Genomic DNA, 25,065 nt, shown 5'->3' with positions numbered 1-25,065 from the left:
CATGACAGCCCTCCAGCTGATGGGTGTCTGCAGAGAAAGCCCAGAGGGCACCCAGCGTAGCTGCGCTGGCTGCTGTGACCCTGTATGAGGAGCTTCAAAGAGCTAGGAGTTGCAGATCTTCAGGACACCAATAACTGTTTCTTTCTCTGGATGCTCCAACACATCTGTGATGCTACAACCTTCCACAAGGAAACTGGGTCACAGAGCAACAGGAATGATGCTATGAAGGGTTTCCTAGAGGCCTGCACTTATTTTATGTGCTTGCACAACTCCCTAAATGGAAGACTGCAAAACTGAAATAGCAGGAAGAGTATGAAGCAAAATATACTTCCTTTGATAATATTTGCCAATGTCTGAAGCAAAATTATGTGAGCTGCAAAACATGACAAGCATTCAGGAACATAAAATCTGTCAAAATACACATAAAAACTGAATATTCTCTCCTTACTCTGAAGTCTGGTGTCCAGCATTAGCCTTCTGAATGTCATTCAATGGCAGTTTATAAGAATTGGTTCACAAAAGGATGGTAACTCAGTGCTTAAAACTCTTCACGGGCTTTCTTAGTAACAGAAGGAAAAGGTTGAAATCTATCAAAAAATCTATATTTATCTGTATAGCCAGCTGATGATCCTTCAATAGATATAATAGGACAAGAGCACAGTGGTCCCTGAGTCACTCAGAGGATACGCTGTTGGCCTACACACTAGTTAGGTATCACAGTAAACGAATTGAGCTTTTCTATTTTCAAAATCCATTTGACAAATAATAAATAAATAAATAAATAAAAGCCTGTGAGCCAGACTCCAATTTAATGAGACTGTAACAAAATTCAATTATCTGAATAAAATACAGCAAACCAAAAGTTTTCCTGAAAATATTGGAAAGAATTTCATATTGTCATGAAATCATTGTTTTTATAAGTATTTAGAATACCATGGTCTAGAATGTTGTATGGGAATAAAATTCAAAATAGAAATGGTTATTGCTTGGGGGTATTATTACCAGGAAAAAATTGAAAATATTTTTAATTTCTAAAATTATCAAGTAGATAATGTATTTAATCTGTTACAGCACGGTGCTAATAATAAGAATGTACAGACGCTTATGGAGTAAAAAGTATCTAAAACAGTAAAACACACATAAAGCTTAAACTCAAATACAATCCACTGTAATTAATGATAAAAGAAATTACTTAATAAACATGAAGCGTAAGTCACGGAAATACTGCTACCTCTTTTTCTTAGGCAAAACTCAAATAAGAACCTCTCCTGTGAAAGTGGGAAATCATCAGATGCACAAGATATTAAACAATACCTTCTCTGTCCGTTTGGAGGGCTCAGAATGAATGTTGGCAGTACACAGCCAAGGACCTGAGTATTTTCCAAGTGAAAGCGATAGTCAGAAGAACAATTTGCAGTAAGTGGCATGCGCTCATGTGCAGACATTTAGCTCTCAAAACTGCAGTAGAAAAACATACACCCCTAATTTTCTGCACCTCCACTGTTTTTGCTTCAGCTGGGTACCCAGTGATTCTGACCCCTTTTTCCCATTATTTTCTTAAATTCTAATCTAAACCTGCTTGTCCAAACTTTCAGCAACTTCTGCAGAAGCAAAATAGAAAACACAGCTGAAAATACTTGACAATCTTGAAACACACGGTAGAATAAATACAACAAATGAAACAGTAATAAACAAAGAGCAAGACCTAATGAACAAGTAAAATATGCAGAAAATCAAAGGCTTAGTATAGGCCATTATGTTTGTTAGGAAAAGCAGCTGCTCTGGAAAAGCTGCAGCTCATGGCATCAAATCATAATAAGTCAGCATCGCCAATTCCCCACACATTATCCCATAACAGAAAGACATATTAACTGAAGATTCAAGTGTAAGGCTGAACTCTAGATATGAAGCAAGATGAGCAGTCAAGGGAAGTGCTACTTTGGAAAATATTATAATTATAGCATTAGAGATTTCCATACTGATTACCCACCCTGATTTATATTCATGCTGGTGAGTAATCACACTGATGTCAATAGTAGTACCTACCTAAGTATATGATCATCAGAGTATGGGAGGTAAATTGGAATTAAGATTCACCAAGGTTAAGACAGTTCAAGTTCTATCTCAAAACAATAATTTCTTAACAGTTTGCTCATGAAAACTATTCCATGTAGAAATGCAGCCATTTTATTCCTACTGACCTTACTTTCTTATCACAACAAGTAAAACTTTTATAAGCCAGAAAGATGCCTTTATTTCTGCACAACTTCATAGTTCTCAAAAAGGGTGAGAAAAAAAAATCTTGGAGATTTTTCAAATTATATAAAAAGTATGTGTAAAAAAAGTCTCCTGTCCCATTTTTGAAGCACAAATTTATCTGACTTCAGTGGATTCACTGAAAATCATTGTGACTCTCCAGGTTCCATCTTAACTGCCACACAGGTACAGACTGGACTGCAGAAATGTCAAAAGAGCCCAAAAAAATGGTAATTCAAGCTATAAGAGACTATGAGATTTGCTCAAAATTATGTGATTTAAGCAACTTTCAAAATATGGTTTTCTTATTTTTGTTTTGTTTTGTTATGGGATGTATTTTGAAGCTGTCATCTACAGTCATGACACCTAGAAACCTAGAATTCATAACACATCATCCAGTGTCATCCTTTTGCTACAGCTAACTTTCATCGCCCATCACTCCGTTAGCTGAAAGTTCTAACTTCTGTGATCTAGCAGTTCTATTGCTCATATTAGTATATGCTCATATAACTTGTTCATAATTTGTTTCAGACTAAAACATGTCATCTAACCTAAATCATTAAAATAATATTTGTTTGCTAACATAACTGAGAAAACAATAATATTTATTAGTCTTAGAAGAAGCATTATGCATAGAAAGTGTACCATGTATATTCCTAGCTTTCTCTTCTGTTCTGTTTAATGGCCTTTCAGATTTTCATGCAATGCTCTGATTTTCTAAGTTGGAGCACTAAGAGAAAAAAAAGCATAGAACATATCATAAAATAATAAGATTAGGTATCACAAGTCTTTTCATGTGCCCATAAACAGTACAGAAATTACTCAGCAAATTTGTAAGTGTAAAGTGAATATACTGCTGTTATAAAACAAATTTTAGTTCCTTTTTTTTTTTTTTTTGTATGTCTTTTTACATTTAACCAAAAAGCCCAGTAAAGCACTTGTGTATATATAAAAGACTTGAAGTCAGCTTTCTGTCCAAGAAGACAGAGCTGGATCTGAAACCTGCTGTCTCCATTTTCTTCTCCTGTAGCAAATGTAACTTAGGAAAATAGACAAATGCTCATGCTGTCCTGACAGCTCACGGGCAGGGGCATTCGCAATTCCCTCTCAGCAGATCAACTCCCAACATACCTCTGCTGAGAATAGCAGCGATGAAAGTAATTGAGCCTCTGTATAATTGGTTTTGGATTTCCTTACACATAGATTTTTATTTCCCAAGCTAGAAGGACTTTCTGGTGAAATAACATAGTACAGTCTTTGTGAAAAAGAGTAGCAAACCAAAATGGGGAACAGCCTTCATCCCAATGTAAAAGACATTTCCTTTGGCAAAGACAAATTTGATTCTACCCAGTCAAAACAATTCCTCTTAAAAAACAGTATGCAGCACTAATATTACAAGCTCTAATTTGAATTATTTCCATTTAGGAGTCAAAATGATAGTAACTGCACAGAAATTCAGATTTGCATTGCAGGCTTTCAGAGAAGATTGCAGTTTTATCCTCCATAGCCTTGCAGTTCTAAAAAGATGTACTGATATGTCATGCACAACTTCAGAAATCTTCTTTGGAATAGTGCTATGAGCATTTATTGTGAGGTTTGTATTGTGTATCCTTTCATTTTAGCAGTAATTAATGGTATGCACTTGTCTATTAGTATTCAGATTGTCTTCATTCACACAAATTAATGAAAGGACTTTTCTGCAATTAAATTAAGTTACATCACTACTACTACTCCAGAACTGTGTATCAGGATGCTCTCACTTTTTCTATGATTGGCGTAGCCCTTAATATAGATAAGCTTACATATAAAAATAGCAGGAAAAAAGGAATGATTGCACTGCTTCCCAGGAGAGTATGTATTCTGTAACAGAAAACAAACTTGTACAAGATGTGTTTAAGCTTGCTGAATTTTTATGATGATTTGTTCAAAACCAAGTAAGAAACTGGAAGAAAATGGTAAACTGGAAAAACCCTGCTAAATATAAAGACTGTTCTATTGGTCTATTTGCTATAAACAAATTTCATATAAATTTGGGTACTGTGCCAGTGAATGAAGCTGGTTTCAGCAACATTTTTTAACTCAGTGTGCAGTGCTGCATGAACACATCTGTGCTGCTCTAGTCCCACAATGGTTTCTGCACTGCCAGCTCAAACATCTCTGTACCATACTCCACTGCTTTCCCTACTGTAGGGATAGCACAGCAAGCTCATCTGGCTCCTTTCCTGTTCTCTACACACAGCTCAAGTCAATCACAGGTGATTACACTGGAAACTGAAAGTCTTATATAAATAGAAATTATAGTCTTAATACTATGGCATTTTTTAAGAAAGTTGTTCTCCATGGTACTCAACTGAAGCTCCTTTATAGTCCTAAACAGATTCTCTCCTATATAGAAGGACAAATTCCCTTAAGACAGAAGTCCAGAAAGTGCACTCAATTTCCCCCTGGAGATGTCTTTCTCCCTCCTAACTAGAGAGGATACCTCAAATGTTAGCTTAGTTTTGGTGGCAGAAGTTAGATGGGAGGAAAGCCACTCATGAGTGAACCTCTCCAGACTCACAACTTTGGGTCAATTATAGTATTACAAGTAGGATCGTTTCCCTCAGTGATAAAATACTTCTAAAGGAGATGGGAAAATACAGAAAACGAGAGGCAAAGGTGCAGATTACTAGTGACAAAAAAGGAGAAAAAAAAACCCTGATATTAAAATACACTGCCATGTTTGTACCTAAACCTAAAACATGGCTTCACATGGAAGATTAGGCTATATTTTAAATTAGTTAAATACTTCACAGTCAGAGGCACAACTCTAACTTCATTCACAGCCTTTAAAAAAACACTCAGGATTTCAAAATGCAAATACTTAAAGTTGGCTTTCCCAGGTGTATTAATGTGCAACAGATTAGCAGCCAAGGATTTGACTAACAGGAAATAAGACCATTCTGGCATATATATGCTTCCGACAGAAAAGCTAGCCTTTCCAGAAGTCAGAAAGAGACATAAACCCAAGAATAATTTGTAAAATTAGGATAGTGTAAAATAGATATATTCTAGTCACTGGACTGTAAGTCTCAGAAGAATACAAGTCAAAATTGGTCTATCAAAGAATTTCAGGCTACTCATCATAGAAAAATTATACATGCAACTATGAAACCACAAGCTGCAATTAGAAAAATAATCCTCTCCAATGTGTTACAATTTAGATTAAATTTTTGCAAGAAAACACTTTATGTTGGAGTCTGTAATAAAACATATTCCTACTGCCTGCCTACCACCAACAGATTTCCAGCCATTGACAAGATAATTATCTGGGAAATTCTAATGTTCTTGTCAACTTATTCCTGCTTCAGAAAGGTTTCAGTCTAATCAGGGAGTAATAAATTCCAAAGGTTTCTTCTCTTCCATCATCTATACCAAAGAAGACTTACCACAAACATCAAGGCTTTCACTGAATCATATCTATGGTTTGATAATGGCTCAAGGAGCATTAGGAAGTATGAATGACTAATTCAACTTGAATAAATCAGATTTCTAAGGACTTCATCAAAGGTTTTTTAGTGCTACAGAAACTTATGTAAGAGTTTGCTTTGTAAAATAAGATATATAACATAGGTTGGATTAAGTCAAGTTACCATGTTAAGACATATTGTTTTCAAGGATACAGGAGCAAACACGACAAAAGTCTCTGCCACAAAGACTTAAAAAATCTTAAATAGTGACAAAAGGCTAACAAAGACCTTTTCAAGTAAACAGTCTGTCAAAAAATAATATCTATGGGAAAGTGATAGATATTTACTTTCATTCAAAGCATAATTCTCTGAACTAACATTTTTCTACTCCTCCGGACATTAACTTATTTTATGCCTTTACCACAGACCTGAATACCTTCTAGTAACAAACAGAGACACAGTGGTGAAGCACTGTGGGAAAGCCGTATTATCACTCATTGCACTATATCTATGTGAAAGGAGATGTTCAGTTTCACAAACTGGATACTAAACACTTGATATAAAACACTACATTTGCTGAAGGTTTCCATTATTAGCAGCTCTGTATTTCTAAAGGTGCTTAGGAGCATTGCTTTTTAACACCTTAAAATGAAGTATAAAGTCCATCCAGGGATTTAGCTGCCACTTTGACAATGCTAAGTAGAGCGTTCAGCCAGCTCTAACACTTTCCAGCCCCCACACAAACGCATGGCCAAGCTCATGGTACTCACATGCCATGTCCCTCAAGCCCTGACCCTGCCAGGTTCTTGGAGTATGAACTTGCTTGCAAGGGGCATCAGTCTTGCCCTGCAGAGAGCACCAATACATTTTCTGAGAACATACTTGCCAGACCAGACCCCACATGGGGGGGGGGGGGGGAGGAAAAAGAAAAGGTAGGAAACAAGAAAGCAAGACTTTCTGAAAACACAGTAAATGAAATTCTTGCTTGGGAGACAGACAACCCCACTTAATCTGATCTATAGAGAGTATTAGATTTGAGACTGACTGACTCCCAGAAGGTTCCCATTAACCAGAAAGTACTTGTTATTTGGCAAGATAACTGTTTAATTTTCCCCTCTTGGAATGGTTCAGTTTGCTTTTAAATATTTATTCAGCCAAATAGCAAGCAATTGACTCCATAGACCAATGTCAGTCCACTCATCTGTGAAGAAAGGGGGTCAGGTTTAAGTTCCTCTTCCATTAGCTATTTAATCAATTACCAAAATTGGCAAAGTTTCAAGAGGAGAAAGTCACTAACTTTATCCTAAAATAACCATTCAGTCAGTAGTTAGGGCACGCTTCTGACCTGAAAGTGCCTGTGAGTGCAATTTTTTCTCCAACTCAGAAGTGTGGTATGCTTTTAAAAGATCATCCACCTCAATGCTAAGTGCTCTAATTAGTGGATATTTGGGCATCAATTAGCAGCTCGTTCTAATTATTTTGGAGAAAAGATAGATCTATCTTATGTGCTTCCTTGCAGGGAACCACAGACACTTTCCCAATGCTGAAAGTAGATGCCTTTAAGGTGTAGGTTGTACGTGTATTACTGTTGCACCATATTTCCTTGAAACTCTCCCTTCTTTTGCTTGCTGATTTCTCTGGATCCTGATCTTACTCATCTATCTCCTATGCTCTGCATAGGAAGCCTAATTCGGGGTAGAGAACAAGCCTTTATAAAGTACCTGTCAGTAGACATGTGCAATGGTTGATTGTTGCATTGAATAACAAGTTTGGATACTAAAAGGCAAAGCAATTCATTATGTCACTTCTGGCATCTTAGCTCACATTAGATGAAGCATCAGTGTTTATGACACGGACACCATTCCCCAGGAAGGTAAGTGGTACAGACTGGGTAGTGGGCAACCTGCACACAGAGGACAGGGCTACATAAAGTCATGACACTGGACTGGCAGTCTGATACAGAAGGGAATGCTGATCATTAATTCTGTTTTAAATTTCACCCAGACAGAAGTTAAGCACCCTGCTTAAGATTCGCAGGATGTGCATCTACCTGTCCAGGCTTCAGGATTTGTTAGCAAAGTGCACTCTTTTTTTTTTTTTCAGAAACTGGAGAAAGAAAAGGGATAAAGCTTTTCTTCTACAATAAACAGAAAAGAGATGTGCTGCTGCTTCCCAAGTAGTACTATGGTTACATTTGCTGCCCAAAAAGTTGGCAGCCTGTGTTGATTTCAGCTGGTTCACTGTTCTGGCTCTGGCACTGCAACTTGCTACTCTCCAAGACTGTTCTGAGACAAAACAGGATACCGAAAAGAGCGTGCAGCAAGCTCACTGACCTGGACTGAAAGAGACCACTTTGGCCTCTTCAGGAACCTGCTTAGTAAGGTTCCATGGGATATAGCCCTAGAGGGCAGGGGGGCCCAAGACTCTTGGCTGATATTCAAGGATCACCTGCTACAAGCTCAGGAGTGTTGCGTCCAGACTAGAAGGAAGTGCAGCAGGAGGGCCGGGAGACCTCCTTGGATGCATGAGGAGCTGCTGAGGAAACTTCGAGGGAAAAGGGGGGCTTATAGAAGATGGAGGCAAGGACAGGCGGCCAGGGAAGAAGACAGGGATGTTGTCCAGGCAGCGAGGGACCAGGTAGGGAAAGCTAAGGCCCAGTCAGAATTAAACTTGGATAGGGATGTGAAGGATATCAGGAAGGGATTCTAAAGGTACATTGCAAATAAAAGAAAGACTAGGGACAACGTGGGGCCTCTCCGGAGGCTATCGGGAGAACTGGCTACCCTGGATTTGAAGAAGGCTGAGGTTCTCAATGACTTCTTTGCCTCAGTCTTCACTGGCAAAGGCTCTGACCACATCACCCAAGTCTTGGAAGGCAGATGCAGGGACTGTGAGAATGAAGACCCCAGGCCCACTATAGGAGAGGATGCATCTTAAGAACCTGAACGTGCACAAGTCCATGGGACCTCATGAAATCTATCTGCAGATCCTGAATGAGCTGGCAAATGAAGTTGCTAAGCCACTGGCCATCATATTTGAAAAATCATGGCAGTCAGGTGAAGTTCCTGACAACTGGAAAAAGGGAATATATAACTCCTATTTTGAAGAAGGGGAATATGGATGACCTACAGGACTACAGACCAGTCAGTCTCACCTCTGTGCCTGGCAAAATCTTGCAGCAGATTCTCCTGGAAGGCATGCTAAGGCACATGAAAATCAGCAAGGTGCTTGGTGACAGCCAGCATGGCTTCACTAAGGGGAAATCCTGCCTGACCAATTGGGTGGCCTTCTATGATGGGGCTAAACAAAACTGATGGACAGGGGTAGAGCAGTTGATGTCATCTACCTGGACTTGTGCAGAGCATTCGACACTGTCCCACACAACATCCTTGTCTCTAAATTGAAGAGACATCAAATTGACAGGTGGTCCACTCGGTGGATAAAGAACTGGCTGGATGGCCACACACAAAAATTTGTGGTCAATGGCTCAATGTCCAGCTGGAGACCAGTAACGAGTGGTGTCCCTCGGTGTTGGGACCGGTCTTGTTTAACATCTTTGTCGCTGACATGGACAGTGGGATTGAGTGTGCCCTCAGCAAGTTTGCCAATGACACCAAGCTGTGTGGTTTGGTTGATACCCTGGAGGGAAGGAATGCCATCCAGAGGGACCTTGACACACTTGTGAGGTGGGCTGATGCCAACCTCATGAAGTTTAACCATGCCAAGTGCAAGGTCCTACACCTGGGTCGGAGCAATCCGAGGCACAGCTACAGGTTGGGCAAAGAAGAGATTCAGAGCAGCCCTGAGGAGGAGGACTTGGGGGTGCGGGTCTATGAGAAAATGAACATGAGCCGGCTTCAGTGTGCACTTGCAGCCCAGAAAACCAACTGTATCCTGGGCTGCATCAAAAAGAGCATGACCAGCAGGTCGAAGGAGGTGATCCTGCCCCTCTACTCTGCTCTTGTGAGACCTCACCTGGAGTATTGTGTGCAGTTCTGGTGTCCTCAACATAAAAAGGACATGGAACTGTTGGAACAAGTCCAGAGAAGGGCCACGAGGATGATCAGGGGACTGGAGCACCTCCCGTATGAAGACAGGCTCAGAAAGTTGGGGCTGTTCAGCCTGGAGAAGAGAAGGCTGCGTGGAGACCTCATAGCAGCCTTCCAGTATCTGAAGGGGGCCTATAAGGATGCCGGGGATGGACTCTTCATTAGGGCCTGTAGTGATAGGACAAGGGGTAATGGGTTAAAACTTAAACAGGAGAAGTTCAGATTGGATATAAGGAAGAAGTTCTTTACTGTGATGGTGGTGAGGCACTGGAATGGGTTGCCCAGGGAAGTTGTGAATGCTCCATCCCTGGTGGAGTGCTAGTGCTCAAGGCCAGGTTGGACAGAGCCTTGGGTGGCATGGTTTTAGTGGGAGATGTCCCTGCCCATGGCAGAGGGGTTGTAACTAGATGATCCTAAGGTCCTTTCTAATCCTAACTGTTCTATGATTCTATGATTCTATAAAACACTGGCCACACCTGTAGCAACCATGTCTCTATAGTCAGAATGGGGGAATGAAATACTTGTTTTCCCACACAAAAGAGACTAATGACTGTACACCTTAGTGCCTGACAGAGCTGCCCAATGAATGGGTACCTGGTTGCAGTACTTAGTCCATGAGCTGGCGCAGTGATAGGTTTACACAGTCCTTGAACTTGTCCAGTCTTCAGAAAGCTGAAGATTCTTCTGAGGACACACACAAACACAAATTTTAAGACTAAATAATGAATTAGGTATGGGCAACTCTGGGGCAAGGTGGCGGTGGAGTTTACTTTTCAGAGCCTAGGAGACTGTCATTTGACTGGGAGAGGTAGCGTGGGTTTGTAGTGATTCCCAAATACCACACATTGGTCTGGTTTGCAAAGCAGTCTCGGTGTGTATGGGTTAGATTTCTTTTGAAGCAAAGAAAATTAAAAGCTCTGCTTAAAGACTGTACCAAATCTACGACAACTCGCAGTGAGGACAAAAGGATCTGAAGTATTTAGTCCTTTGAACAGCCTCAGAGTACATACAAGGTAGTAACATTTGGTCCAAAATACCAAACTACATCTAGTCCATAGTAAAACACATTGATCATATACCTTAAATATAATAATCTCAGCAACAGCTGCTTTGATCTACCAGTCTGCTCCTATTGTGCTGAATTACTTGCTAATAAGACAAATATGTCCAAGTCAGATTTCTGCTGCCTAAAACCTTTAATGTATTTAGCTGTAAGTCTCTGTCTGGATTTTGCCCTCAGTCATCACATATAATTATTAGTGAAAACTTCCAAGTTCTCCAAGTTCCCTCTTCTTTTTTTTTTTTTTTTTTCCTGGGGCAGATAAAATAACTTGTCAATAATTAAGTAGGAAGTGACAATTTGGTAAATTATGCAAAGGGAAAATTGGAAATTAAGAACTGCAATAAAGCATATCTGAACAGTAAAAGAAACAAAGGCAGGAAGAAAGTATCACAGAAGTTAAGGAAAGATCAGTAATAACTAAGAGTAAATGGCCTAGAAAGGGATACTGGTAGTAATGAAGCAGGAGGAAAATACTATTTTGAAGCAATGCTTTTTAGAAAGATTAAAACAATACACGTACCAGTTGATAGCACAGTTTACCATCTAGACCAGCCAGTGACTATTCTCTCAAGGCTATACCAGCCTTTTCTCATTGTTGCTGAAATAGCCTGTGATTATCATGTATTACCTTCCCCACATGGCATCAAAATTGTTCTCCATATTTTTGGGAAAATCTGTGCAAAAATAATTTTATACTGTAAGAGGAGGCATGACCAGACCTACAGACTGGGAACCTAGTGCCTCAGCTTCCATTTCTAGCTGTGCATCTCTGACCTTCAGAGAGACATAATTTTGGAGTCATTTTCTCTACTTACCTGAAAACTACCGATAATCCATGAGTATTACACAGCATTAAGAACTTACAGGAATGGGGCACAAACATAAAAATGACATATTCTGTAACTACCTGGCGAAAGAAATAAATATTATTTGCATAGTAATGTGAGCAAAAAGAATTACAAATTAGGTCAGTCCAAGAAAGGTAAAGAAAAGAGATAAATCCATAAACCCACACAGGGAATTGCTCTATTAGGGGTGGAAAAAAGAAAAATAAAAAAAAAGGTAGGGTGCCTGAGGAGCTCAGCTGCTATTATGGACCTGGAGGAAGAATGTATGTATGTATGTGTGTGTATGCATATATATATATATATATATATGTATATTCCTATATAAGTGTGATAATTGTGTATATATACTTAAAAGCTGTATGGTTAAGACACAGTGATTCTCTTCAGCTGATTAGACTATTGTCTTTATATACCTTAAAACAGACAGCTGCATCCAATAAGATATCATATACTTCCTGTAGATCTAGAGTTGCATGAATTATTTTCAGAGAAGAATGAAAAATACTTTGATGTTTTTACATCAGAATATTTCTAGGAATTGTGCAAATTTCAAGAAAAAAATGATGTGAAGAAGTGAAAAGGGTATATTTTTCAAGTTTCTGTTCTGAAATTGCTTTCCACTTTTCCACTACAGTGTTTTTTTTTCACCATGCAAAATAACAAATTGTTTTGGTCTTATCATAATCAATCTTCTGAATTTATCTACAACTAGATTGTCCTACAAGCAGAATAACTGACTGAAAAAAAAATAACTTATTAATCTGTAGAAACATCTAACTTATGTTTTTGTTCTATTTATAATAAAAAACTGGCAAAACTGTAAAATTTTCCATAAACAAAATGATATTTTCATATGGTTGAATGCTTCATTACTAACTGTGCAACAGACTCATAACATTTTTTCTCCCTGTGTACCTTAGGTGTTAAGGAAAACAGATTTTGCTCCTCAGTGATGAACAGTATGCATAATATGGTTGCAAAATCATTATTTGAGAAAGTGAGTTGTCTCCACAGCTAGTCTATTTTGCCACATAACAAGATTGAGAGGAATGTGGTGATGTGAAAGCTAATTAAATTTAGGCTTATTTGAAAGTGTCAAGATAATGTGGGATGAAGCTACCTATTTTAATAACAGGTAGTCTCCCAGTTTCAAGTTATACTTTAAAGAGTGGCATTTGTCTCCATATTTTGTAATCATGTAAATGTGAAAAAGATGTGACTGCTGATATCTTCTTTGGTTACCCACTGATGTAGTTGGCAGGTTTTGGTTGTCTGCTTTCTTTTTACTGCATTGAATTGACTTCTTCACACTGTAGTTTATAGGTACATTCACATACCAAACTTTTTTTTTATTTATTTCATTAATTACAGGAAATCAAATTACTCTCAAGCACATGCTGGATATTAACAACTGTGTAAAAATTCCCAGCCCAGGTTACATAGCAGTGCTGCTGTGTTTGACTCCAACATGCAATCAGTTTGGAACTCCTCCCCATTGACTCCTGGTGCTATTTGTCATGTAAAGCTTAAACTTGTCTTGCCTGGAATGATCTAAACCCCAAACGTAATTATTAGTTTATGTTCTTTTTGTTACAGTTGCTGTAACAATATGGATGCTCTCAGCTGCTTGCACTTGCCTGCCCTAGGATACCTGTGGAATAAAGGTTCTTCATTGCAGTGGGACTGAAGGACACACACTTCACCTAGCTATGTGCATTTTAACTGTTGAAATATTTTAAATGCTATTTTGCAATCTTCTCATTGCTTTCTCCTTTAATATCCTTTAGTTAGAATCTCAAATACTATCTGCTTGCTGCAAACACGCACATGGGCCTGTGCTGGAGGTCCAGCAGGTCTGGAAGGCATAGCACAGAGCATTCAGGCTCATCAAAGTCAAGACATGGGGAATCTTGGCTGTGTCCCCCAGGAAGCTTTACTGGGGAAGCAGCTCGTCATTCTTTTGCTCCCCACACATGCTGCCCAGCAAGGGTGACTGGTAAATAGCTACAGGGGAGGTGTGGAGAATGTACAGGCAGTGAGTTTTGATTCCTTCTCTAAACCCAACCCAAATGGTGTTTGGGGCAAGCATTCTCACTTAAAACTCTCATAATTCTGTCAAGCTCTAGAATTAGCAAGATTCTGATGCTCAAAAATGGCATTTATGAATAACAGTCTTACGCAGTTAAGTTTGTGAAAATCCTGTATTGCCAGCTTAAATAAACTGCTCAATTGGTATAGCCCTAGGCTGATAGCTTTGGCTGATAAATTTTATTCCAAAGATAAAAATACAGGCAATAATAATAATAATAATAATAACTTGATTGCTTTCTAAGTGTAGTTGAATGTCCTCCCATTCCATTTAAATGCAATATTCATCAGTAGTGACCATAAAATATTTTCAAATTCAAGTTCTTAATTTTGAAATTTTGTGATTTTCCACTTTTCAAAATTAAATTAAGTTCTTCTATTACTGACCCATACTAATGCTAATTCTAAGTTCAAAGCATGAATTATTTCTACTGAAAAATAATTTTGATGGAGAATTCCAGATCAAGTTCTATTATCAGTTCTACTGTCTCCCTCTAAAGCCAAGACCTCCACTGCCTCGTCAAATAGAAAGGACTCAGTTTTAATAATGTCAGAGTACTTGTCACATGAGTAACTTGGTGTACACAGTCAGTCAATTTATTGGAATACACATATTCCTAAAGCTCTGCATTTACATAAACAATTTCAGGACTGACGCCTTCATTCAGCACACTCAATTTTATGGAAGGTCTTTCTTCTTCTGTAGTTTAAGCCACTGAAGAAACTTCACTGAAATCCTCTTGTCAGAATATGCAGTTCCATTGAAATCACAATGTTCCACGAAATTGAACTGATTTTGCTAAAGTATTGGTTTCAAAACAAACAAAAAAAATCCTTAAAAAAATAAATATTTAAATTGTTTCTTATACACTGGGATGTGTATTACAATATTGAACATTTCAGTCTATCCAAAGCAATTCCGGGAAGAAACTTTGGTTTTTGAGGACTTCTAAATTTGTGTCATTCATTTCAAAAGGAGACATTTGTAAATTCAAAAACCTCTGAAATATCACCCTGATAAGCAGAGAAAACTGGTTTTGTTGCTTTATGAAGCCGGCTTCACCCCATGGTACCTGGCATGGTCTACTTGCCACCTGCATCCATCTGTCCTTGGCTAGTAGTCTGCCCTGGGTACTGCTGTTGGTACCTGACTTCCTAAGATGTGGCGACTCATCTGAAGAAAGTCTTTGAATATACAGGGAGTTAATACTGCTTAATAATTCAGAGTCTATTTTAAAATATTTTGAACTCCTACCCAGAGCTTCCATCTGGGATGAAAAAATAGGTGAAAAAAAAAAAAAAAAAGCTGCAGGAAGAACTGTAAGGAAATGTAAAGACAAAAATGCAAACCAGATGCTTAGTGATTAAGTACAGGCAGAGTTCGTTCAAAGTAGTTTAGATTTCTAACTCAAATTGTAGTTCAAATCTGCAAGAAAGACATCAACTATTACATTCTGACTAAATTTATGCTTTTCAGCATTAACTATTTTCCTAAAGAATATTTAAGCATTACTCACTCTTAGCATTAAAACAAACTAATCAACAGTCAAATATAAGCATTATACAAAATTTGATACTGTTTTTTTGCTAATTACAAAGAAGTCTACATCTGTCATTTGTTTAGAATTTTAAGTTGGGCATTTTAATATGGCAAATGATGATTAATGCTTTAATGTTAGCTACAGGCTTTGTGATGGAAGTTGATATATGAAGAAAATATTTTCTAGGATTTATTAGGTAAATAAAACGATAATAAAGACTCTAGATAAATGCAAAATTAAAACTCTTCAACACACATCTTAAACATAAGAAGTAATTTTGAAAGAAAAGCATGTTTAAGTCATCGTGTCTTTCAAAGATTATTCCTTACAGATCTCTTCCTCTATTCCATTCCCATGGAATGGGAAAACAGGTTTTCCTGCAGTTTCAGTTCTAACACACTTTCTCAGTTTGAAACTGCTGTAGTTGCTGTCCTGGACAAACTAAAAGAAGAAGACATCTGCAGAAAAAAACAAGAGACCTTTGAACATCTGGATTATCACTTAAATGTTCACTTTTGGTGTGCAATTGGTGGCTTCTCTTAGTTCAATAGCTTTCTTTACATAGTAGGTTTAGATTGTAGTATAAAACAATTACAATGGTTTTAAGTGGATTTTTTTCCAAAAGAGTAGTAAGCTTAATTTATACAAAATAAACCATTATATAGAGAGATCCATTCTAAATAATAGATTTTTATTTTATATTTATTTAATATGTTTTCTGAAATTTTCTGCTGCCGAATAGCAGACATTAGGGGGAAAAAAAACAACACCAAACATTAGTATTGGAATGATTTATTTTCGCCAGGTATGAGACTGTAATGTTAAATCATTGGCTACTGTCAGATAAAAAAATACAGTATTATGTGGTAATAAAATATAAACAATAGGGCTGTTTGCTCATGGATTATATATGCGTTTCAGAACTGAATAGCTGGCAACATGGAATTAGCAGACTCTATACCAAATTAAAAATAAAAAAAAAGAAAAAAGTGTGAAAGATTTTTTGAAAACAAAAGAAAAATATGTATGTTACTAATTCATTTTTCTCTCTGCCCCCATTGATGAAATACAAATACAAGTATTTCCAGTAAGATATGCTTGAAGAACTAAATGTCTCAGGAGATTGGTAATCACATTCTTGGAACCTTTCACCTCTAGTTCACCGCTTCAAACACAGACAACATGAAGTAGTGATGGAAAATCATTGTGATTTAAAAGCTGGTTTGTGGCCCTTGTGAAACAAACTGGGTATTTCACTCCATTTCTTAGAGGATCTTGGAAATGTACTCAGCACTTTCAAAAGCACCAGCACTGAGTATACTGAGCCCCTCACAGGATCTGCCCAGGACCCATGGAGCCACAGCCAGGCCCAGTTTCTCTAAAGATGGCAGAGGCTGAGGATAACAAATAAAATCCCATTCTAGGCAAATTTCTTCCATATGGTGGGCTTCTGGAGAAAAGAGGTCCTTAGCCACCTGGAAGATTTCGGTATGTGAAGATTTTCTCCATGTCAAACACCCAGCCAAGACAGGCTGAAATGACAGCTCAGTGTGGGGTCACCACATTGCACTGCTGCTCTCTATGCCACACAGATGCTGGGTAAAAACAGTGTTCATTTTCCATTTCTCCCAATCTGGTACTTTTCATTAGCATTAAATATATTTAATTTAGGAGGAAAAACAGCAGAAAGACCCCACAGAAATGACTATGATTTCTGAGGGAGAAACTGCATTAGTGTCTTTTTTTACACAAAGGTACATACCTAGATAGGAACAGTTAATAAACTGTCCTTTATCAAAATCATACCTTCCACCTTCTAGAAAACCTACCTGAAGATAGTTTTTCTCATTAGCTACAAATTATCTGTTTTTCCCCGTTAATGCTTTGCATTGTCTCCTTTTAGGATTTAATTTCCTTTACACTGGGGACTTGTCTTTCACAAGAGGTGTTTCTCTTTTTAAGAAAATATACTTGTCATTTTTTCTGAACATTTAATGTTTTGTATTAGGAGTTTCCCCAGAAGAGAGAAAGAAAAGTCTATCTTCATTAAACACTAAGTATAAGTGGGGAAATTAAAACATTGGGATGTCATGACAGCTATATACATTGTCTTCTATGATGTCACATTTGATTTTCTTTTTTTATGACTTTGACAGCATCATACTAAAAAAGTGATTCCACAATGACAGCGCTGGCTTTGAATTATTCAGTTTATGAATCTTACAGGCAGACTGTTTCGTATTTCCTGCCATTCCTGAAAAACTGACATTTAAAAAACTCTGAAAGGAAAGGGAAAATGATTGCTAATAACTAATTAATAACTCATGCTTGGCAAAGGTAACTTCGTTTAAATAGAATATCACACAAATTAAAACCAAATTAAACATAATATACAAAGTATTTCAAAAGTCACTTGAAAAATAATTCTCAGGGTGACATTTTGCACCCAATAAAATTGATAGCAAGACTCCAATTCAGTTTCGGTGGAGCCAGGACTTCCTCCTAAACAAAGAAAATCCCTACATTTCCAATCTGAGTTTAGGAACTATCTGTCAGAATTCTTGTGGTACTTAATTTAGTTAACTTTACCCATCCATTCTCTTAGAATACACTCCAGCAATTAATACTTACTGAGGTCAATGGGGCTTTTTCCATTTGACTGCCATAAGGGATTCAGAACCTTAAAGTTGGAACCTCAGGGGTAATTTTGACAATAGTCTCTCAGGGTTTATACTGTGTATTTTCCTATCATGACTGGGTTTTGTCAGCTTTCATTTTTTTGCTCTATTTTAGCTCTGTCTAATGTTAAATAAGTGCAATCTCTTGGTTCATTAGTATCAAGTAAGTTCAGCTATAACCTTTTTCAGTGTCCAAATTTGTCTTTTCTTCATTACAATTTAAGGTTATTTTTAAATCACTAAGGATATTTTTAAATCACTGAAGTTGGAAACATCTGCTCTCCAGCTTGATTAAATTCAGCTAGTCATTTCATATCAGAACTATAAACCCAATAATGCCATTTTAACATGCTACTCCCAACACCTAAAATGAAATTTTAGTGGTAACAGATATGAAAATATCATTCGAAGTCAAACCCTTTTTCCAGTAAACGTGACTGTTATTTAACTGTTTGGTTTCATTGAAACTGTCCCTCACGGTATGTACATCATTCTTTCTTACAGGAATTATCTCAGCTGAGCTGTTTGGACAGGTAAGAACTATGGGCTTGAGTACAGCCCGGAAGGGTAAAGTGTAGAATATTCTATATGAGACATGAAATAGATCCTTCCAGCTATGGCAACAGGGAAAAATACAAATGATCTTTTCACATTCTGGTTGCTCAAAAATGGTTAGCAGATGTCTTTGAATCTGGTCACAACAGTGCCTAGGGAGACTTTCATCCTCTCATCTGATTTAGCTGGGTTCAGAATCATGACCACAGTTATATGAAGAAATGTGCTGGTATTCCCTCAGAAACATCTGAGGTTTATTCAGGAGTTTATTTTGTCATTAAAAATATCTATCTGGCTGGTGTTAATCTCTCTTCCAACATCTCTCTATTTCAGTTTGAAGATGACAAGAGTGCCTGTTTTCTTTACAAGCAAGGAAAATTAGTTACGGATCACTTGCACTACATTATTTTAGTTCACCTATTTAACCTGAATCTAGTCTCTTTCAGCACATGAATCACCCTGGGACAGCATTTTCTCATTTTTAAACAAACAGTTACACACTCATCTTCCTTTCCTACTGATAAGCCAAACTTATTGCAAAATGTACAATTGGAAACAAGGTATCACAATTCCATAACATTTTATCCTGCAATATCAATATTAGTCTGCAAATATTATGCCGGAAATAAAAATGTGGGAGCTTCCAAGACAGAATCCTTTTGCCCTTATTATTTACTGCTTAACCTCTACTCAAGCAAAGTCCAGTTGAAGACAACAGATGGTACCTACACAAGTACAGAGTAAAAACTACAAAGTAATATAGACCTCTGCCAATTTATTTCATATGTTTTTAAAACCCGTCCTCATCAAAGGCTTCATGGTTTAAATGCTGGTTCAATAGAACAGTAGTAACTACACTGAAATCAGAATCATTTTTCTTCACAACTGTTTGTGGTTTGGCTGACAACAGGCTGACCATCACAGGTGACAGAGAAACTTATGTCTGTAACAACCTCTAAATCTTATTGATTCAGGGTGCCACCAGCTGTGGCATTTAAAATGTGATGAAACCTTTCTGATCAGCATCATGCACATTCCCCTTCCTACTGCAAGAAAACTCATCATCCTGCAAGTACAGGAAAGCTAAACCTACAGAATTACAAGCTTTTCATTCTGCAAATGTTGTCCTTTACTTGTATGTAGAACAGCATGAATCCCTTTACCCAGTGCAATGCAGGACTAAGAAATCCTCTGTGAGAAAGGCTACAATGAAAAAGTAGAAGTGAAAAACAAACAAACACAATCAAAAAAAAAAACACCCCAATGTCAACCCAAGCAAAAACTCCAACAAAATTTAACAAAACCATGAATTGTGGAAAAAAAAAAAAAAGAATGCTTTCCACCAGCCTCCGTCAGTTTTCAGTGTTATCACAGCACCAGCTTCTGGAGAAGGGAGTGAAGATTTGGTGTAAATTTTCTGTGCATACTTGTTGGCTATTTGGCAAAGAGGCAAAAGGTTGTTGCTTTATTTTTGTTTTGTTTTTCTTTTTTATTTATTTTCCCAAGGCAGTTTCCAGGTCTTTAACATTGCTCTGAGCCAGAGATGGTAAATAAAAGAAAGCAGAAGTGCTGCTGCCATAACAACCCTTCGAAAGGGAACTATTGAGATACGGATAGCTACTACACTACCTACAACCACCCGTGTGCATCATGACACATAAAAACCAGAAAACGCTTTTCAGCCACAGCATCCCATCATTTGCGGGCTCTGGGCAGCGAAAGCAAAACAAGCACGGACTCTTCCCCCCGCCCCCAAGCTTCATTTCTTTCACTGTTTGTTGCAGGGAGGCTCAAAAAAAAGTCCATCCGAGAGCCGAGTCCCACCCGGAGCTGCGCCCCGTGGCCCGCGGGAATGGCCGTGCTCCGCTGCTCCCGGGGCCCCGAGAGGGTGAACCGGGACCCTCCGCCGCCCCCCGGGTGGTACTCGGGGGAAGCAGCCGGGCCCACCCCGCATTCAAATGGTCTCTCGCAAAAGTTGAAGAGCTGCCCCCCCCTCCCCCTAGCCCCCGCGGGAGGAGGGTGCTACGCACGGCGGCGTGGAGATGGGGTCAGGGGAGTCCTGGCCCCGGCTGGGAGCGGGGCTGCCGGGGTGCCCATGTGCGCGGCTGTGCGTGTGTGAGACCCCCGCGGGAACGGGCAGCGGGGCGGGAGCCGCTTCCCCCGCAGCCCCCGGGACCGCGGGGACACGCCGGCTGCCCGCGGACCTTCCGCCACGGCGGGGGGCGAGGGTGGCAAGTCCGGGCCGGAACCCCCCATCCTTTGCCCCGGGGCGGTGACAGAGGTGAGCGCGGGGCCTCCCCCCCCTCATCCCCGGGGCCGCTCCGGGATGGGAGGCGCAGGGGAAGGAAGAGGGGGGTGCACGGCAGGTGCTTTTGGAGGGAGGGGAAGCAGGGCCCGGTGACTCACCCGTCCGAGGCGGGGGCTGCGGGTAGCGCGGCGGCGGCGCTGCCCCCGGGGCGCGGGGGGCGGCGGAGCAGGAGCAGCAGCGGGCGCGGGAACAGGGGGGAGCGGCGGGGCCCGGGCTGCTCCTGGGCGCGCTCTCGCTGCCCATCCCCGGCGCTGCCGCCGTCGCCGCCGGAGGAGGATGCGAGGGAGAGTCAGCCCCGGGCGCGGGCACGCGCAGCGGCGGAGCGGGGAGGGGGAGGTGGGGGCGCGGAGGCGCGCGCGGAGGGGGAGCAGCTGGAGAGGGCGGGTGCTCGCTCCTGCAGCCCTTCATCCCTTCATTCTCCCTCAGTACTCATTTTCTCAGTCTTCCATCTCTTCTCCCTCTGCCCCTCATCCCTTCTTCCCACGTCTTCCCATCACTGCATCCTTCACCCTTCCATCTTTCCAGACGTCCGTCCTTCCAGCCGTTATCCCTCCATCCCTCACCCGTCCATCCCGCCATTCCTCGGTCCGTACGCTCCCCCCACGCGGAGCCGCGATCCCCCCTTATGGTCGGTGTCCACCCCCACCCCCGTCCTCCCTCTTCCGCAGGGTGGCCCCGGAACCCCCAGAGCCGCGGCGGGATCGCAGGCAGCGCCGGTGGGCGCGGGAGCGCTGCTGCCCCCCGGCGCGTCCCCGCGGAGCGCCCACCCCCCCCCCCCCCCCGCTTTCCCAGTTCCCACGGGAAGGACGACCTGCTCCTCTGAAGGGCAGGAGGTCCCCAGTTCCCCCCCAACTCCGAGGGGAAAACCTGTTTAGCCCTCGCCCATCCTCTACTCTGCTCTTCCTTTTTTCCGTCTTTTTTTTTCCCACCCGGCAGCAGGAAACAAACCAGTGCTGTGGTAGGGAAAAAAAGGCGGTAAACAAGAGGAAAACACACAGATTACGGTCATCATTGACTGTATGAGGAACGAACCATACACCGGAGTAGTTCTTAAAAGCAGTCTTTCAAATCTTCACCCGAAACCTAAAAGACTTCTTGGATGTTTATTTAGGATTAAGAGTAATGATTTTAACATTAAAAATAAAAGAAACAACATATCAAAAGTGCACCGTGTAAACAGGAGACCTGTAAATCAAGTATGTCAAATAAACATGCACACCAAAGCTGGCCATCAACTCTTTATCCTTGCTCTGAACTCTCCGGGCATTATGTAATGTCAATAAACTGCTGCAAGTACATTTGAGGAAAAGATACAGCAACGATCATGAGAACACAGTGCTATTTATTAAAGTACATCAGTAGCCTTACCTGCCAAGTAGTGGCTTCAGAGGTTTATCTGTGTGTTTCTCATGAGCCCTCCAAGTAAACAATTTACTAGCTGCTCAGTGCAGACATATGATTCCCTGGTGTCAGTGTCTCTGTCCTAGACGTTTCTGAGTGGCTTGTGGATTATTAACTTTCGATGCTCTGCTCTGCCTTGTACCAAGAGCCGTGCAGGTATCAACAGCTCCCACTTGTGAAGCCAGGGAAGAAAGAGATTGGGTAGTTTTCCACGCAGCTCCACATTTCCAGCTGCTGATTTGCTGTATGGGCTACAGGCAATTAGAGAACCGGTCTGGTCTTCTAACAGGTTTATTCCGAAAGAAAGGCCTGACCCAAAGTTCACTAAAGACAATTACAAATATTTCTGCAGTCACGGTAGGAATTGGCTCAACCTACTGTGAGCTCATTGTTGGGGTTAACAAAAGAAGCCCTGCCCCTACAAACGGAGGGACTAAATTTATGGAAACATTATCAGTGGACGAACACAGGTTTCAGCACTGCATGCCACTGTAAGAGCTAGCAAGCTAAACTGGGAAAAGGAAAAATCCAAGCTGTGCACCTTTTTCATAAAATTGTTGAGAGAAAGCGAGGGATCTGCTTCTGCTTCCCTACAGCTATTGGCAAAAATACATACATGGCCAGAGGATGTCCTCTGGTTTCCACAGGCTCAACCAAGCCACCATATGCAGTAGCAAGGGGAGGGGAAAAGGGGATATTGTGAAATTATTAGGTTCAATTCTGGGCATCTGCAAAGCCAGGAGGAGCAAGACGTAAAGTTTCATTTTAAGGTGCTGCTGCTCACAAGGAAATTCTCAACAAATTAATCTTTCAATGGTTTTCTCTTCTCTGGTCTCAGTCCGGGGATTAGATCTGAGCACCCCTTTAACTTGTGGATTTCAGTCACTTCCCCCATACTTGCTGACTCCATCCCTTTTGTGCCTTCAGCAAGGGCTCTAGGCTAGTAAGAGAGATGTCAGGGAAGGGAAACCAGGCAGTGGGAATGATCTGGGTTTTGCATAGATAATGACATCTTAGAGTGAATACTTATCTAGTGTGAGTGGTACAGGAATTTGCGCTTTTTTTTTCTTAAAATAGTTAATATGGGGTTTTAGTATATTTAATGCAGGTGTTAATATAGGTTGGTTTTTGTTTGTTTTTTAATCTGTAGTTGCTGATGAACAGCTCTAGTACGTCCAACTGAGCCCAGCGTAATAGTAGCCTGCTAGTTAAAGTGATTCCTGAGAAATGGGAGACTGAGTGTAAACATTTTTTTCCCTGAGATTCACAACAGAAAAAGAACCACTGAGGTCCCGTCTGTTCTCAGATGAATTACTTTAGCTCTCTCCTAGCTTTGACTACAAATTGAGTCTGCATCAAAGCAAGCACATACATGCTCACAGAAGTTTTTTTTTCACCAAAATTATTTTGTTGGAAATTCGTCAGATCTCCAGGAAATTACAGGGCTCGCTTTAGATTCTGGCATACTCTTTATATGTATGTGCAAGGATTTGTTTCTGCACAAGGATTTATCAAGATTTTCTCTTTTTTAATTATAGCATTATTTTGTTTATGAAGAATACAAGCATTAACCCTTACATTTCAGAGTCATTGTAGTGAGTTGCTTTATTAGATACAAGATTGCATTTCTTCTATAAAACCTTTTCATGAAAGCAGTAAACATTTTTTCTCATTGGAGAGAATATGTACGCCTTTTGTGATTATACCATTGCTACATAAATTGCCTTTGCAAAAGCTGGATGCTGAGCTTGTCACCTCAGACTGGAAATATGCTGTTTTCTGAAGGTTCCAAAACATATTTTCTGAGAGCACAGTTTGATAAAAGTTTTGATTCACATAATGGAAAATGTGGATATTAATAGATGCTTTAAAAGTAAAAAAACACAGAAACTGACTTTTTTAAAAGGAGGATATCGTAAAGGTCAAAAGAAACAGAACACAATTACAAAAATAAACCAAAATGAAACAATCCCCTCCCCTAACGTCTCCGCAACTCCGAAAGTAGATATTTATCAAAACTATGTAAAACAGGATGAGGATTTGTTTTTTACCGTATGTGGTCTGAACATTTATGTAAGGCATGTTTTCAGAATAAGAACATTTAAGCATTTACTAAAAACTTACATGCGGTACTGAAACATGTTCTTCCACTGATGATGTTTCCATAAAGTTAGCCCCACCAGTGCTTACAGGGGCAGGGCTTCTTTTGCTCGTTGGAGTCCTGTGTGCATTTCTGTATTTGTAATTGATTGTTGGCTTGCGAGTTAACTGCATCATTTAAAAATCTATCATCCTTTGGCTTACTGTACTTGACATTCGTCAGTTATGGCTTGCCTTTAATTTGGCCCCGATTCCTGGATTGACTAATGCCAGTACCTGATGCTGTGCAATCAGCCTTGATGACCTTGGTGCAGTTTGCAGGGTTGTGGGACAATGAATAGGATCCTAGATCCAGAAGGAAACTGCGTTGTACAGTAGGAGTTGAACCCAGGCTGAGGCTTTGGACATGATTAGTATAAAAAATAACACAAAATATTACTTGTATGTTCTCAGATTTTACTTTACAGCAGGTTGGACACATTTAACTCCAACACACAAGTGGTTTGAGTCTCCATTCTTAGGTGCATTGACAGTATCTGCTACTGCCTTCATTTTAGAGAAAATAAAATAAAGCACTTTAAAAAATATCTTCAATGTAGCTAGTGGGCTTTATTATAGCTTTCATTTATTCACCAAATATTTTGTTTGCTTCATATGTTTCATGAAGGAAAAACAAAGATTAAGTGAAATTACATAATCTACGGTAAACTAGGGTGGTTTCATGGTTTG

General features: G+C 39.9%; 1 protein-coding gene across 4 annotated transcripts in view; it reads right to left on the bottom strand.

Annotated features, from left to right (window-relative positions):
* FUT9 (fucosyltransferase 9) overlaps window positions 1-22,820 on the bottom strand; it is a 113,220-nt gene extending 90,400 nt beyond the window's left edge. Inside the window, exons 1-2 of one of the 4 annotated variants that reach the window (XM_062608416.1) lie at window positions 20,934-21,071; window positions 10,313-10,438 (exon numbers count right to left, since the gene is read on the bottom strand). Coding sequence is in view for 2 of the 4 variants with exons in the window: in XM_062608413.1 (XP_062464397.1) it covers window positions 20,934-21,243 (310 nt within the window). In the remaining 2 variants the exon portion in view is untranslated. Of the gene's footprint in view, window positions 1-10,312; window positions 10,439-20,933; window positions 21,305-21,398; window positions 21,432-22,203 lie in introns of those variants that run through there. The other 3 variants (XM_062608415.1, XM_062608414.1, XM_062608413.1) reach the window with 3 other exon arrangements.
* Window positions 22,821-25,065: the final 2,245 nt, after the last annotated feature.

The sequence above is a fragment of the Pezoporus occidentalis genome, unplaced genomic scaffold (genome assembly GCF_034315485.1).
Source record: "Pezoporus occidentalis ecotype Australia unplaced genomic scaffold, CSIRO_AGI_Poc_V1 ctg13, whole genome shotgun sequence".
In the NCBI taxonomy this organism is placed as follows: Eukaryota; Metazoa; Chordata; class Aves; order Psittaciformes; family Psittacidae; genus Pezoporus; species Pezoporus occidentalis.
The sequence above is the reverse complement of the archived record's forward strand: the minus strand, read 5'-3'. Positions and strand labels throughout refer to the sequence as shown.